Source organism: Crocodylus porosus, unplaced genomic scaffold, assembly GCF_001723895.1.
Source record: "Crocodylus porosus isolate Cpor-Errol unplaced genomic scaffold, CroPor_comp1, whole genome shotgun sequence".
NCBI classification, from domain to species: Eukaryota; Metazoa; Chordata; order Crocodylia; family Crocodylidae; genus Crocodylus; species Crocodylus porosus.
In genome coordinates, this window is record NW_017728948.1 from 31,213,419 (window position 1) to 31,227,972 (window position 14,554).

Below are 14,554 nucleotides of genomic sequence, written 5' to 3' on the forward strand. Positions count from 1 at the left end.
CCCCACCGTTAAGTCTCTTTCACCTCGACTGCCTTGTATTCTACCCCAGAGCACTTCAGTGTTCCCCTCCTCTGACTCTGTGCTACTTGATGAGGATGTGCATTCCTCCTTAATGCAGAGTGCCACACCCCCACCTTTCCTCCCTGTCCTGTCGCTTCTCTACAGCCTATAACCCTTGATATTCACTGCCCAGTCATGCGTTGGGTCCCACCACGTTTCAGTGAGCTCCACTATGTCTGGGTTGGTGTCAGCTGGCAAGAGGGTAAGTTCCTCCTTCTTGTTTCCCATACTATGAGCATTTTGTGTAGAGGCATTTGAGGCCTCCTGTGGATGTGTGCACTGGCCCCCTAATCTCAGCATTGCCCTGGACCCTGTTGCTTACCTGTGTGTATGTTCCGCTCGTCAGTCTAGGCTAGGCTGTACTTGTGGGTGCTGCTTGGTTTAGCAGTCCAAGGCTTCCTCCGCCCTTGTCTTCCCCTTCATCAAAGTCTCTTGGTAAAAAGTTGGTCTTCTACCTGGCAATGAAGTATGCCTCCATGTTTAGCTCTCTGTTTAGGAGCATAAATAAGTAGGTCCTGTTTAAATTGATCCCTTTTGGAGTAGGTTAGCTGAAAAATGTAGTTTAATTTTTTCTGAAGTTCTCCTACATAGTTATGTTGCACAGTTGGAACTGTGAGTGTTGGCCAGCGTGTTCCAAGAGATGAGTCCTCCCAGGGATGCTGTTAAGTTTCTTGCACGTGCTTAGTGTAGCAGGGTACCCTCCAGTGTTGGACATGATATCCCTTGGTGTGTGAAGTACCCCTACCTCATATAGGCTTGCCTAGTCTCCCCAAGCTACAACGTAACTTTATCTGCCACACCTTATTATAAAGTTAGGGAGACAGTCCTTTGGGACTCAGGTGAGCCTCTAGGTGTCTGTTCCTCCTAGTGCCACTCTCTCTTTCTTTCTACTTTCAATAATGATAGACTTTTGACCTAAGTACCTCCGTGAGGTGACTTAAGAATTCCTGGTCTAGCTCTTCCCCTTGGTTGGGTAGTCTGTAGTAGACCCCCACCGTTAAGTCTCTTTCACCTCGACTGCCTTGTATTCTACCCCAGAGCACTTCAGTGTTCCCCTCCTCTGACTCTGTGCTACTTGATGAGGTTGTGTATTCCTCCTTAATGCAGAGCGCCACACTCCCACCTTTCCTCCCTGTCCTGTCCCTCCTGTACAGCCTATAACCCTTGATATTCACCGCCCAGTCATGCATTGGGTCCCACCACATTTCAGTGAGCTCCACTATGTCTGGGTTGGTGTCAGCTAGCAAGAGGGTGAGTTCCTCCTGCATGTTCCCCATAATCTGTCAGCCGAGAACTGTTGCAGAGGATCCTTCTGAAGCATGGATGCCCACTGAAATTTGTCACCGTTCTCTGCCTGCTCCATGATGGTATGTGAGTTGTGGTTTTCAGCAATAGATCTATCACAGATTACTTTGAGTTTAAAATGAGAGTTAAGCAAGGCTGTATTGAAGCAAGGAAGCAGACATTCAGGCAATCCTCAGTGTCTTTACCAAAGTATGTAAGAAAAGAGGACTGATGCTAAACATTCGGTCCTCCACCAACAAGCTCCTAATGAACAGTCCCCAGCTCCAGTAATCCAGATCCACAATGAGACTGGAAAACATTGAGTATTTCCCATACCTCAAAAGCACTCTCTGTTAGAAGGCTGATATCAATGAAAAAATCCAACATAGTTTCAAATGTCCAAATGCAGACTTTGGATGTTTGAAGAAATGGGTGTTCGAAGATTCCAACATCAGATCCAAAACTTACCTCATGGTTTATGAAGCAGTTGTGATCCCCACCTTGCTGTACAGAGCTGTGACATAGCCCATGAACAAGAAACATCTAAAAGTTGTTGAAGAACCATCATACTGCCTACGGAAGATCATGTGAATCTAGTGGGAAGACAGATATACCAACGTTAGTGTCCTTCTGCAAGCAAACACCGTGAGTATATAGGTGATAATCATCTGCCACCAGCTTCATTGGGCTGGTTATGTCATCTGAATATCTGACTCCAGGCTCTTGAAGCAAATTTTATTCTCCCAGCTCAGAGGAGGGCAGAGAAAGCTCTTCAGGGATGTTCTCAAGGTCAACTTAAAAAATGCAGCATCGGTGTCAACTCATAGGAGACTGTCATCCAGGACTGCCCCACATGGAGGAAGCATCTGCTGCAGGGACCTCAGTACTTTGAAACTTCACAACAATAACAGGAAAAGCAGAAGTAGCAGAAACAGCATGTCATGAACCAAATCAAGAATCCAGCACCACCCACCACACATAGAAACACGTATCTGAGCTTCAGTAGAGTCTGTTGATCCTGGATAGGCCTCATCAGCCATCTCCAGACACAGAGATGACAATCATGGAAGACAATCATCCTCAACTGGGAGGTATTGCTGAAGAAGACCAGCAAGTTCTAACTTTTTACTCAATCCATTCAACCAGTTTCTTACTGTAAATCATTGTTTTTGTTCACTTAAGTCTTTTTCCATGTCATCCAGCAGTCAATTAAGCCTGCTACTCCCAAGGTCCTTTGCAGTGCTTTAGTTTAACTATAGCTCCGCATTACTACAGTCTAGCATAACTGAAACTCCTACACTCCCAACTAAAAACTCTAGCTGTTATGGTTCAATAAGGAGAAACCAAAATATATCCTGCTGGGTGAACTGAAATAGCTCACAAAACCTTTAATCCATCCAGGCACACTCACCCTGCTACTCCTGGAGCTCCCCTCCCCTTGGACCTGAGCTTACCCATTCTGCAAGGAAGTTGCTTATTCCCTGATGCTGTTACTACTTTCCTAAAGTCAGTTTATATGCTGGCCCAACTCCTTCCCTGCTGGTAAACTGATTCCTAATTCACAACTCTGGCACAGGTGTTTTCCATGATCGCTTTTTAGCCTGGTTTGCTTCTGGCTTCAGAGGCAAGCCCACACCTGGGATCATAGCTTTCATAGACATTAGGGCTGGAAGGGACCTCGGAAGATCATTGAGTCCAGGCCCCTGTCGCAGGGGCAGGAAGTCAGCTGGGGCTGAAGTATCCCAGCAAGATAAACATCCAAATGTCTCTTAAAGGAGTTCAGAGGAGGTGCTTGCACAACCTCTGGCAGCAGTGTCTTCCCCATCAGCAGCCTCCACAGCAGTTAAGAGTCTGGAGTCTAGTCATAATCCAGAGTTTAGTCGTAGCCTGGAGCTCCAATTTCATGCAGCCTCTGATTAGCTACTTTGTCTCCCATAGTAGCTGGGGCACTGCCAGCACAGTTTTTCTTTCTTCCTCCACCGATCAGGATTCTTTTCTCTACAGAGTCTAGGGCTAAGTCTCTCACCCTGTTGTGTAGCATCATTCCCCTACCTAAATCCTTGCCCCTCTGGGCCACAAAGTGGCCACTTTGTTTTCTTCTGCCTATCAGAACAGGGATTGGTTTCCCTTAAAAAGATGTTACTGAGCAATACAGGCACATAGGTCTATAGGATGGGAGGTGGGGGTTGGAGATCATCTGGGCACACTCATTGGCAATATGTTGGGGGGGCATGAGCCCCATATTTCTGTGCTGACAGTGGGGCACAGGGCTGCAGTCTGACCAGACTGGCACTAGCCAGAAGCCACCTCTGGCCCAACAGGCAGGACCCAATATGGGAGGGCAGAGTAGGGCAGGGAGACTCAGTGCTGCCGCTGCCACCAGGAGCTGCATGCCAGCTATGTCATCATGGCTGCCAAAGTGAGGTGCCCACTGCCTTCCCAGGAGTGGTGGCAACATGGGGTTGTGCCTTCCCACTGTGTCAGCAGCATAGTCGATGCGTAAGTGGCAACACTGGGAGTGGGACACAACTATGCGTCACCACCCCTGCCATCCCTGGGCAGGCAGGGGGCACCTCACCTTGGCAACTATCGTGTGGCTGGAGCAGGGCTCCCAGTGGCAGGTGTGCTCGCCCTGCTCTGCTCTCCCACATCATGTTCCACCACTGGGCTGAGATGTCTCCTGCCCTATACCAATCTGGCTAGGCTGCAGCCCATGCCCTGCTGCCAGCACAGAAATCTGGGGGAGCACATGTCTCCTAACCCCGCCCCCCATACATTGCCAATGAACAGTGGTATGGAGAACTGCCCCGCAGTGTTGATACTTATGCATTGCATATGGGCAGGCCAGAGGTTGGTGCACAGCCCTAATGGCATGGGGCCAGTCAAGACCATCAGGAGCCAAGCTCTGGTGAGTCTGGATGAGCCCTGTACCATCAGGGAAGCCATCCAAGGACCCTCTGATGGCACAAGAGTGGCCCATACATGCCAGAGCTTAGTGCACAGTCCCGATGGTGCAGAGCCAATCCAAGTCATCAGGGGCCAAGCTCTGGTGAATCCAGACCAACCCTAAATCATCAGGGAAAGGGCCAGGTTCTGGAAAGCCCCACATGTCCTCCCCTACCCCACATACTTTGGGACTGGAACCAGGGGGCAGCTGGGTTCCCTCTCTGACACCTCTGGGTCATACTGCTGGGTGGGAGGGAGGTGGCCGCCTGGAGGAAGAGCTGGCAGGGCAGGCAAGGGCAAGGGGGTGTGGGTGACACTACCAGGACTGGTGGGGGGCTGCAGGGAAAGCCAGCAGGGCTGATTAGGGACAGGGCAGGGCAGGGGTGTGTGGGATAGCAGCTTGGGGCAGTGGTTGAGTAGTAAATCGGGGTAGGCAGAGATTTGGGGTCCAGAGTGAGGGGCACTTTCGTATCAGAGCTGCTCAGCACCACAAAGCACTGAGGAGGACAGCTGCAGCTGGGCTCATGTCCTGGTAAGCAAAGGGGGCAGGGACAGCTTTGATTTTCCATGATAAAAAGAACAAAATCAAACACCAAGATATATAGGTATTATAATTTATTTTATTATGATGATTGTGGCACTAGTAGGTTTCCAAATTACTTTAAGATTGTAAATGTATCACTGAAACATTGTGTTCAACTGATACCTACACACACACACACACACACATACACACACACACACACACACACACACACACACACACAAATATATATAGTGGCGTTTCATTTTAATCTCAGAAAAACACGGATGTTGCATTCTTTTAAATCGGAGAACTTTGTGTTTTTTAACAGAGAAAACAAGGATCCTTGGTTATCTGTGTTTCTACTAAGTGCCTACATTTAAATATGGCTGTTAGCAAATAAACACAATTTAACAATTAAAAATTGCTAATATTTACCTCCAGATATATTTTTCTTCAAATAAATGTTTATGTTCTACCTCTTTATAAAAGCAAAAACTCATTCTTGCAGCCCTTCAGATGATATGAATGGGGTCAGGATTTGGTTCTTGCCATACATGTGTAAAGCTATTCAAAACTATATCTTGGATTTAAAAACACATTTTGAGGTATACTGAAAAACTTTACTTTTCAGAAAACTTCCCAGCCTTAACTAGATAGATTTCTTTATTACTTCTATTACACATTTTAATTATGCAGTTTAGTTTAGGTACATTTTAGATCTGTCCATAACAGGAAACATTTCTCAGAGATTATCTTGAAGTAAAACAAGAGGAAAATTAAGTCCAAGTTAGTGCAAGTTCTCATAAGAAATCTTTTCATATTTAGTTCTCCACCTACAAAACTACTTTGAATCTATCTTTGTATGCATTTGAGGGCTATAGCCTTTTCTGTGAATTAAGGCAGTGAAAGTTTGACCTACAGCTATTATTCTGGCTGCAGGAGAGAGAAAGAAATGTCTACAGATGCAGAAATGGTGCATGTCCTGTTTGGGGCAGATGCAATTGTTGCTGGACACTTTCTACTCTTCAGATGTAAGTGGGTGTGCAAGCAAGTCAACTATGCCTCTGCAATTCTCTTTTCCAGAGCTGCTTCAAGCATCCCTGTACCCAAGTCTGCCCTAGATTTGAAAATTACATAAAGAGGACTGCTCCCAGTTTTTCTTAACACATTTATCCCAGCTACTTGAGTAGTTCTTCCCTACACTTGACCCCAAAAACACCTACCTCAATAAAATTCTTCATTACTATGTTATTTGACTGTATATGATTGATATCTACCCATATTCATTCCAAAGGACAAAATGGAGATAATGTAGCTCAGTGGTTCTCAACCTTTTTTCATTTGTGGACCCCTAAAAAATGTCAAATGGAAGTGCAGACCCCTTTGAATTTTAAACTTGGGTATTCACATGCATTTAATTGTTCATAGTCATTTTTGCTAACCCCTTAGACATAGTCTGTAGACCCCCAGGGATCCATAGACCACAGGTTGAAAACCACCGATGTAGCTTTTTGCTGTCAATTCCTATTCTTACTTAATTTAATTCAGACTCTATTGATTCACAGTAAATTACTTACGGAGTTAGAGTTTGGTTTTATTTTCCCTGTCTGTAAAATGATAATAACAATACCGATCGAGTTTTTTTAAATTGCACTATAAAGGGCTAAGTGGTTTTTTTTATTATTATTGTTTTGGATGTATATATCAGACTCTTAGGCAGCTGGCCTTCAGCCATCCTGTTATCCTGATGTGAAAGGAGGAAAGTTGTAAATAATCGTGCCTGTAAATTACTTGTCCTTATATATTGTTTTACTGTAACATTTTTGTCTTCACTTTAAATTAAAAAATAATACTTAATATTATATTTTTCTATTGTAGTTATTTGGATGGAAACCAATTTACCCTTGTTCCCAAAGAACTGTCTAACTACAAGCATTTGACACTTATGTAAGTACCTTTAGAGCATCTTTCAATACTGGTTGATCAAAAAACTACTCTTCCATTTAATGTAATAGTTACAAGAAAAACATAAAATGTAGTGGACCTTTTAGCAAGTATAACTCCAAGGCATGTTTTATAAATGGGGATATTTTTATGCTGCTGATCGCAGCACACTTCATTGCAAAGTAAATAGGCAGGTACTACAGTAAACCCAAAAGGGAATTCAGAATCTCACGAAATGTGCATTAGAGTAACTAATAGCTTACTATACAGATATGCAGTTACCTTACACCGAGGCACTGAAATGATTTCAATTATAGAGAAAATATTCTACTGTTTGTTTGAAACAAGAACAGTACATCCATTTACTATAGCCCCACATAATCAATGGTTTAATGCTTGGAGAAGAAAGCTTAGTTAAAACTTTTCATGGTTATTTCCAGCTCTGCTGCTGACTCAGAGTGATTTTGACCAAGTCACTAACCTAGGCATCAGCTAATTCAGAAAACAGAACTGCTACTATTTAGGTGCCTCAGGAGGGTTTTACAAGAGAGAGACAGGTTTTCAGCTAGCGTAAAATATTATAGACCTATTGACTTAAGTAGAGCTGTAACAGTTTACACCAACTTGGCATCTACCCCATATTTTTAAAGCAAGTTTAGGCTTAAATACAGTCAGACATTAAAACTTGGGGAGGATTTAGAGCCCTCTATCAAGACAATTGAAATGGTTTTCCATCTACATTGCAGTGCATTTCACTTTTTCAAATGTAGAAAAAAAGACTTTTTCCCCCACAGACTTTCCAAACCCTGTCAGAATAAATTATCACTTTCTCAAATATATACACTGGAGACCTTCAGGATTTGTGAATTTGTTCCATGAATGAGATAGGAGACCTACTTGCAGCATTTAGCCCTGCAAGGACCATAGTTTTTCATGCCATAAAACTTCTCTTCTGTCACGAACTTATGAAGTTGTGATCACTTGCAGTAGTGATGCCCCACTCTTCATTATGAAGGCTTCCAGCCAAAGCATAAATAGTGATGAATGTTTATAAAATAAATACAGATTTCAGTATCAGAATAATGGAGTTAGTCATAAAGGTCTGTATTTTAATAAATAATTTTGACTGATTACAAATACAAAGCACAAACATAAAAAGTTCAGTTAATAAAGTTTTATTACATTAGTCATCTAAGATTCTAGTAGACGATTCCAAAGGTGGCACACAGAATATTATTATGTTTTTAACAAAGTCCTTTGCTATTAAAGAGTATCTCTAAGTTCCGTTTTTTCCCTCACATGCATTATAAAAAAACCAAATTATTTAGGTAATCTTAGTTCATAGACCCATGTCAAATTTATTTTTAACCTAGATAAAAATTATCATACAATCTTTATCACATTATCATTTCACCAATGCCTTTGAGGGCGGCATGAGTTATTTCTGCCAATTTGATATACAGTTAAGGTGCACAAGACCAAGTTTCCCTCCAGCATATTTTTTTCCAAACTTTCTTTATACCAAGCACCATCCTCTTCAAACCTAAGCCTTACATTTAAAGCCAAAAGGACCTTAATTATTAGCTATTTAGCAACCAGAAAAACTTAAATTGTTCCTCCCACATACAAACTGAAGATTTTTCACTTTACAGATACACCAGACAGCCACAAGTTGGGGGACATAACACCTTGTTGAACATAGTGATGGGGGGAAGTTTGTTAACTTTTTTGTGGTTTCCTCTACGTTTTAGAGCAGAATACACATTACATGTCAAGTAATACTTATACAGATGTTATTAGAGAGATGGCTAGAAAGATCCACATTTCAGCACATCTTAAATCTTCATTCACAAGACTAATATTAGGTTCACTGCTGAACTATATGTAGGATCCTACTTGAGTAGCATGATGGACACTTGTATATGAATTAGAAGACTGCATTGCTTTGCTTTTTTTCCTTTGTTGAAATGGGAGTGCTTTCCATTTTGCAGAGTAAAACGCTTGGCTTGTATGTGGCATGTGACAATAAAACATGTTTTAAATATTGATATCAATAACAATACTACCTCTACTAATAAAAAAGGTAATTTCAGATCTAGAGTATGGTGTTTCAGGATTTGTGCAATCACAAGGACTGAACTTGTGAATTTATTTTTTGTAGAGATTTAAGTAACAACAGAATCAGCACTCTTTCTAATCAGAGCTTCAGCAACATGACTCAGCTGCTCACCTTGTAAGTTTAAATATATAACAATGAATGTTTGAAAAGATTACTGTGTTCATTGTCTTGAAAAGAAAAAGCAACCAGTTGACATTAAAACTTGCTTGGTTTGTAGGCTGTAAATTAACTGTTCTCTAACTGGATATAATTTCAAAAAATGCTCTACATTGTGTGTAGTGTTTGTCTTACTTGCTTACAGTATATTCTATGCTTTCAGAATTCTTAGTTACAACCGTCTGCGGTGTATCCCTGCACGGACATTTGATGGGTTGAAGTCGCTTAGGTTGTTGTAAGTAGTGTGATGTTTTTTGTTTGTTTCTTTGTTTGATGTTTTCTGTTTTTGTTTTTGTGTTTGTTTTTTTGTTAAAGTCCTTCTCATCTGCAGCAGACTGAAAAACCCATGGGGAACTAGTATCTTTTGAAACTTTTTGATTAGTCATCAAAATATTGTGCTACTTAATGTTTTTTTGAAAACTTTAAGCACATCAATTTTAGCTTGTGGATTGTTGCTGGCATTCCCTCAATGAAGAAGTGTGCCTGGGCAGGTGAATCTCAAGGTGACCAAGTAGCATAAACCTTATAAATTACAGTTTTACTTAGGCAGGGCTGGTTATTCAGAAATTAATTATATTTGCTTTGGTCGCATATTAGAAATGCCTGCTACAAGGGAAGTTGAAGCTTGTTTATATTACAAGGATTAAGGGGAAGGAGTGGGGGATGACCTAAAGAGTTTGCCTCACTTGTAAGAAAAAATTATCTGCCTCTTTTTCCTGAAATAACCTGTCTCCATATCATAGATCATAGAGAAATAGGGCTGGAAAGGACGTCCAGAGGTCATCTATCCAACCCCCTGCCTGAGACAGGATCAACCCTATCCAAAGCATCCTATACAATACATAATCTAAGCTCTACAAAAGACTAATATCACCTCCAATACAACACAGACCTAACACCCTAGCCTGCCACAGGTAAAGCAGGAGAACCACAATAGCCAGCATCCTGCTTCTGTAAAATGTTGGTAATATATGCCCAAGAGATCCTGGGGAGAGGGCCATGTCCCCTGCTATAGAGCAAGTAAAAAAATCCCACAATCCATTCCAGTCTGACCCTGGGGTAAAATTCCTTCCTGACCCCAAATATGACAATCAGCCTGACCCCAAGAGGACTGTCTAGCCAGGAGCATCTGGCTTTGGTTCCAGTAGGAGCATTAGCACATCCCAGTCAAAGTCCCCAGCCTTGGCTGTAGCCAATAACCAATGCCTCTGAGGAAGCCTTAAAACACCCTGAAACATGTTGGAGAAAGGGTGGGGTGGAGGCAGCTAGCAAAGTCCAGTAGCATGGGAAATACCCATAGTAGAACCCAGGTAAAACCGTGTCTAGATCATCCCCAACCAGTGGCTCTCCAACTTCTTCTTGAACACTGTGATGGAGAGTCCAACAATTCCCTTGGCAGTCTCTTCTACTGCCTTACTAGTCTAACAATGAAGACGTTTTTTTTTCTGGATAGCCAGTCTAAATTTACTTTGCTGCAACTTCAAACCATTTGTCTCTGTCCTCCTCTGTGCAGCAAGCGAGAAAAGGCACTTTCCCTCTTCTTCATGGAAGCTCTTCAAGTATTTGAAGCCTATCATGTCCCCTTTTAACCACCTTTTCTACAAGCTGATAATGCCTAGTTCTTTCTGCATCTCCTCATATGACTTGCTTTCCAATCACTTTATTGTTTTTTTGTCCATCTCTGGACCCTCTAATTTATCCATGTCCTATTTAAAATGTGGAACCCAGAACTCCATACAGTACTCCAGATGAGGCCTAAGCAGGTTCCAAGTAGATAGGCACTGTCACTTTTCATGTCTTGCACCTAATGCTTCTGCATCTCAAAATTGCATTTGTCTTGTATACAGATGCATCACACTGCAGACTCCTATTGAGTAACACCTTGCATTTGTTTGCATTGAACTTCATCCTCTTAGCTCTAGCCTAGCTTTCTAAGATCCTTCTGAATTGTGCTCGTAACCTCCAATGTGTTTGCAGTCCTTCCCAAGTTTCATGTTACTCAAGAAGCTTTCTGTGTCAGCACCCAAATCTTTAATAAACACATGGAACAGCACCAGGCCTAGCATAGACCCCTTCTGGGACGCCTCTCAAAACCTGAGGTGCACTGATATATCAGTTCTTATTGTATTGGCACTGATAAGAGGAAAATTGACATTATTAGCAATCAGCTTTTTTTGGCTGATGTAGCCAATGTCACCAATAAATGCCATATCCATGGACACAGCTGCAGCATGCACATGGCCAGGAGTGAAGCTTGGCAGCTTGAAAAGCAGTGTTTGACTGGGGAAGGGAAGAGGCATGGGGGTTTAGGTCAAGGCCCAAGAGCTCCTGCCACTGCACACACCTCTGGGGGAGGCATGGGGAGCATGTTCTCCCTGGATTTGTACACGGGGCAAGGGCAGGCCGGGGCCGGGGGCTGCGCTGACCTCTTCCCAGCAGGAGGGCTGGGCTGGGGCTGTGGTTGGGGCAGGTGGCAGCAGCGCTGGGGCGGGGGGGAGTTACAGAGTGGGCTTCAGCTACCCCAAAACTCATCATATCCCCTCATAGCCCACCCCTCCCAGTGCCTTCACTGCCACCAGCATAGCCCCAGCAAGGCCCTCCCCACTAGGAAGAGGCCAGCACAGCCCTTGCCCCCAGCCCACAGTGGGCAGCCTGTTCTAATCCTGTGCACAAATCCAGGGGACACATGCCCCCCATGCCTCCCCCAGGGGTGTGCGTAATGCTGGGAGCACTCTCTAGATGAGCATGGGCTGCATATTGACAATTGGATCGGTGTCAGCCAATACGGTTAATAATCAGCTGGGGGGGGGAGTTACAGAGTGGGCTACAGCCACCCCAAAACTCATCATATCCCCTTATAGCCCCCCCCCCAGTGCCTCCACTGCCACCAGCATAGCCCCAGCAAGGCCCTCCCCACTAGGAAGAGGCTGGCACAGCCCTTGGCCCCAGCCCACAGTGGGCAGCCTGTTGTAATCCTGTGCACAAATCCAGGGGACACATGCCCCCCATGCATCCCCTGGGGGTGTGTGCAATGCTGGGGGTGCTCTCTAGATGAGCATGGGCTGCATATTGATAATTGGATTGGTGTTGGCCAATATGGTTAATAATCAGCCAAAAAAATTCTTTATCAGTGCACCTCCAACTCAGAACTTCCTGCTAGTCTGCCATGGACCCATTAATAATTAGCCTTTGCCTTCAGCTGTTGAGCCAGTTATCCACCTTGTAGTAATTTTATCTAGCCCACATTTCTCCAGTTTGTTTATGAGAAGGTACTGTGGGACCTTATCAAATGCCTTGCTGAAATTCAGATATACCATATCTACAGCATTACCTTCATCCACCCAAGTAGTTACTTTGGCAAAGGAGAATAAGGTAGAATCTGGAATGGGCTTCCCAGGGAGGTGATGCACTCTCCTATCTTGGGGGTCTTCAAGAGGAAATTGGACAAGCACCTAGCTGGGGTCATCTGACCCCAGCACTTTTTCCTGACCAGGGCAGGAGGTCAGACTCGATGACCTACTGAGGTACCTTCTGACCCTAACATCTATGAATCTATAAGAAGTTCGACGAGCTTTAGTCCAAGTACCCCCACCACTGTTTTTTTGCGCAGCTATGCTGATACATCAGACACAGGAGTCTGCTGGATCTCAATCAAGTCTGTTCAAATGCACTGGAATTCCAGCGCTTCAGAGCAGCCTTCGTGTTGTGGGATGGGGTCCCCAGGGATGGCAGTGATGCCCCTAGAGCTCCGTGTCCATGTCAGTCTTGGACAACAGGCACCCTTTTCCTTTCCTGCCATGTCTTGCTAGTAATTATAATAAATAGGGAAGCTGCCCTTGAGTTTGTGTTTGGACACGGTCCTGATGGACCCTACTGAACCCTGTGGGTTTTTAAACCCCTTTTGGGTTCTGCTTAAAATGGATGCCTCACAGGACACCCTCAGCTTCATGGGCTAGATGTGTGGCTCCAAAACTACCCCTTTACCATGCCCCAAGCCTCACAGATGGTATTTAAATGTTATCTCTCTGAGGCCTTAGTTTAGTTCATCCTCCTGTCATCACCAGGCTCTCCGCAGCCCTATCTCTGTGCCCACACTGGCAGTGGGGCTTGCTCACCTTCTTTGCCACTGCGCCCCCTGGCACTGTGCCCACTGGTGCTGGGGTCTGCTCACACTATTGTCACTGCACCCTCTGGCACTGGGGTCTCCATACTGTAGTGTGCCCCAATGAGGTCTCCACCTTTCCCAATAGCCTTGGCCCAGTCCACCAGTTTATAAACAGCACCAAAACATAAGCCCCTTGGCTATAACATAATACAAGCAATTCAAGGTGTGCTCTGTCTCTTTAAAAAACCAGGGTCAGGTAGCCTAGTACCCAAGAAGGGTGGAGACAGGGCCAGAGGCCCACAGCCTTTGAGGGACAAGACCAGAGCCCTAGATGAGCAAGATGAGGGCCAGAGGCCCAAAGCTGAGAAGATTGAGACAAGGGCTGGCACCCAAGAAGCTAAGGTCTGGTACAGTGTGCTGAGGTAAAGGGGCCAGTGAGAGCAGAGGGGCAGGGGCTGAGAAGGCCAAAGCCCCAACAAGGGAGAGTGACGGAATGGTAATACCTGAGGGACATGGGTGTGGCTGTAGGGGAGGCTGGAGGCCAGAAAATTACCTCTTAAGGTGATTAGTGCCCTGGGGCCAGGAGGACCACACCTAATGCCTGTAGGGTAGGCAGAAATTAGAGGGGTTTGGGAGGAATCCACTGACAATTAGTGGGCAAGGGCTCACTTTGAAACCCTGGGACAGCCTCCCATTTCAAGAACCAGTAATTGCATCAAGGCATAGCAGGCATGAAAAGGAGGATACCTTAGGAGCCAGAACTGGGCAGGAGTAAAGAGGCCAGTAGGGGGTGTCACAGACCTGCTACAATTAGTCTAGCATGGTGTACTTTTGGTAAACTCACTATATTTTATACTGTTTTCTATTCATTGCCACGGCTTTGTTCCTTCACATTTGTTTTAATTGTTTTCCATGCTTTTGAGGTGAGATGAGTGAGTCTTTATTTGCCAGAATCATATTCTGTCCCCTTTAAATATAGAAACTATACTTACTTTCTCCAATTGCAGGGTGTCATCACTGATTTAACTGATATATTTAAAGCCTTGCTGTTGAACCTGGATATTGGATGTTCCATCTCCTTCAGATTGCCAAACTTTCTGACTTAAACATTTTGAGTTCTTTGCTTCCAGCTCAGATGTAGTAGTAGCATTTCCAAAATCTGCTTTTGTCCCATCTCAGCATCTTTGTTCTAACAGAAAAAAAACAATGTTTATTTATCTTGGGAAAATATGTAGATTAACCTTAATATCCACCCAGTCTCAGTATTCATGATAATAAAAGGACTACATATGTAGTTTCATAGTTTCTAGGGTCAGAAGGGACCTGAGTAGATCATGTAGTCTGACCCCCTGCCATGGCAGGAAAGAGTACTGGGGTCAAATGACCCCAGCAAGATGTTCATCTAACCTCCTCT

The 14,554-nt window shown here is 44.1% G+C and overlaps 1 protein-coding gene across 3 annotated transcripts in view; it reads left to right on the forward strand.

The window, feature by feature from the left end:
• The window catches only part of SLIT2 (slit guidance ligand 2), a 446,646-nt gene that overhangs the window by 373,169 nt on the left and 58,923 nt on the right, over positions 1-14,554 (forward strand). For all 3 annotated transcript variants that reach the window (XM_019552853.1, XM_019552854.1, XM_019552852.1), the window contains 3 exons: positions 6,695-6,763; positions 8,922-8,993; positions 9,199-9,270. In XM_019552853.1, coding sequence (XP_019408398.1) covers positions 6,695-6,763; positions 8,922-8,993; positions 9,199-9,270 — 213 coding nt within the window. The remainder of the gene's footprint in view (positions 1-6,694; positions 6,764-8,921; positions 8,994-9,198; positions 9,271-14,554) is intronic.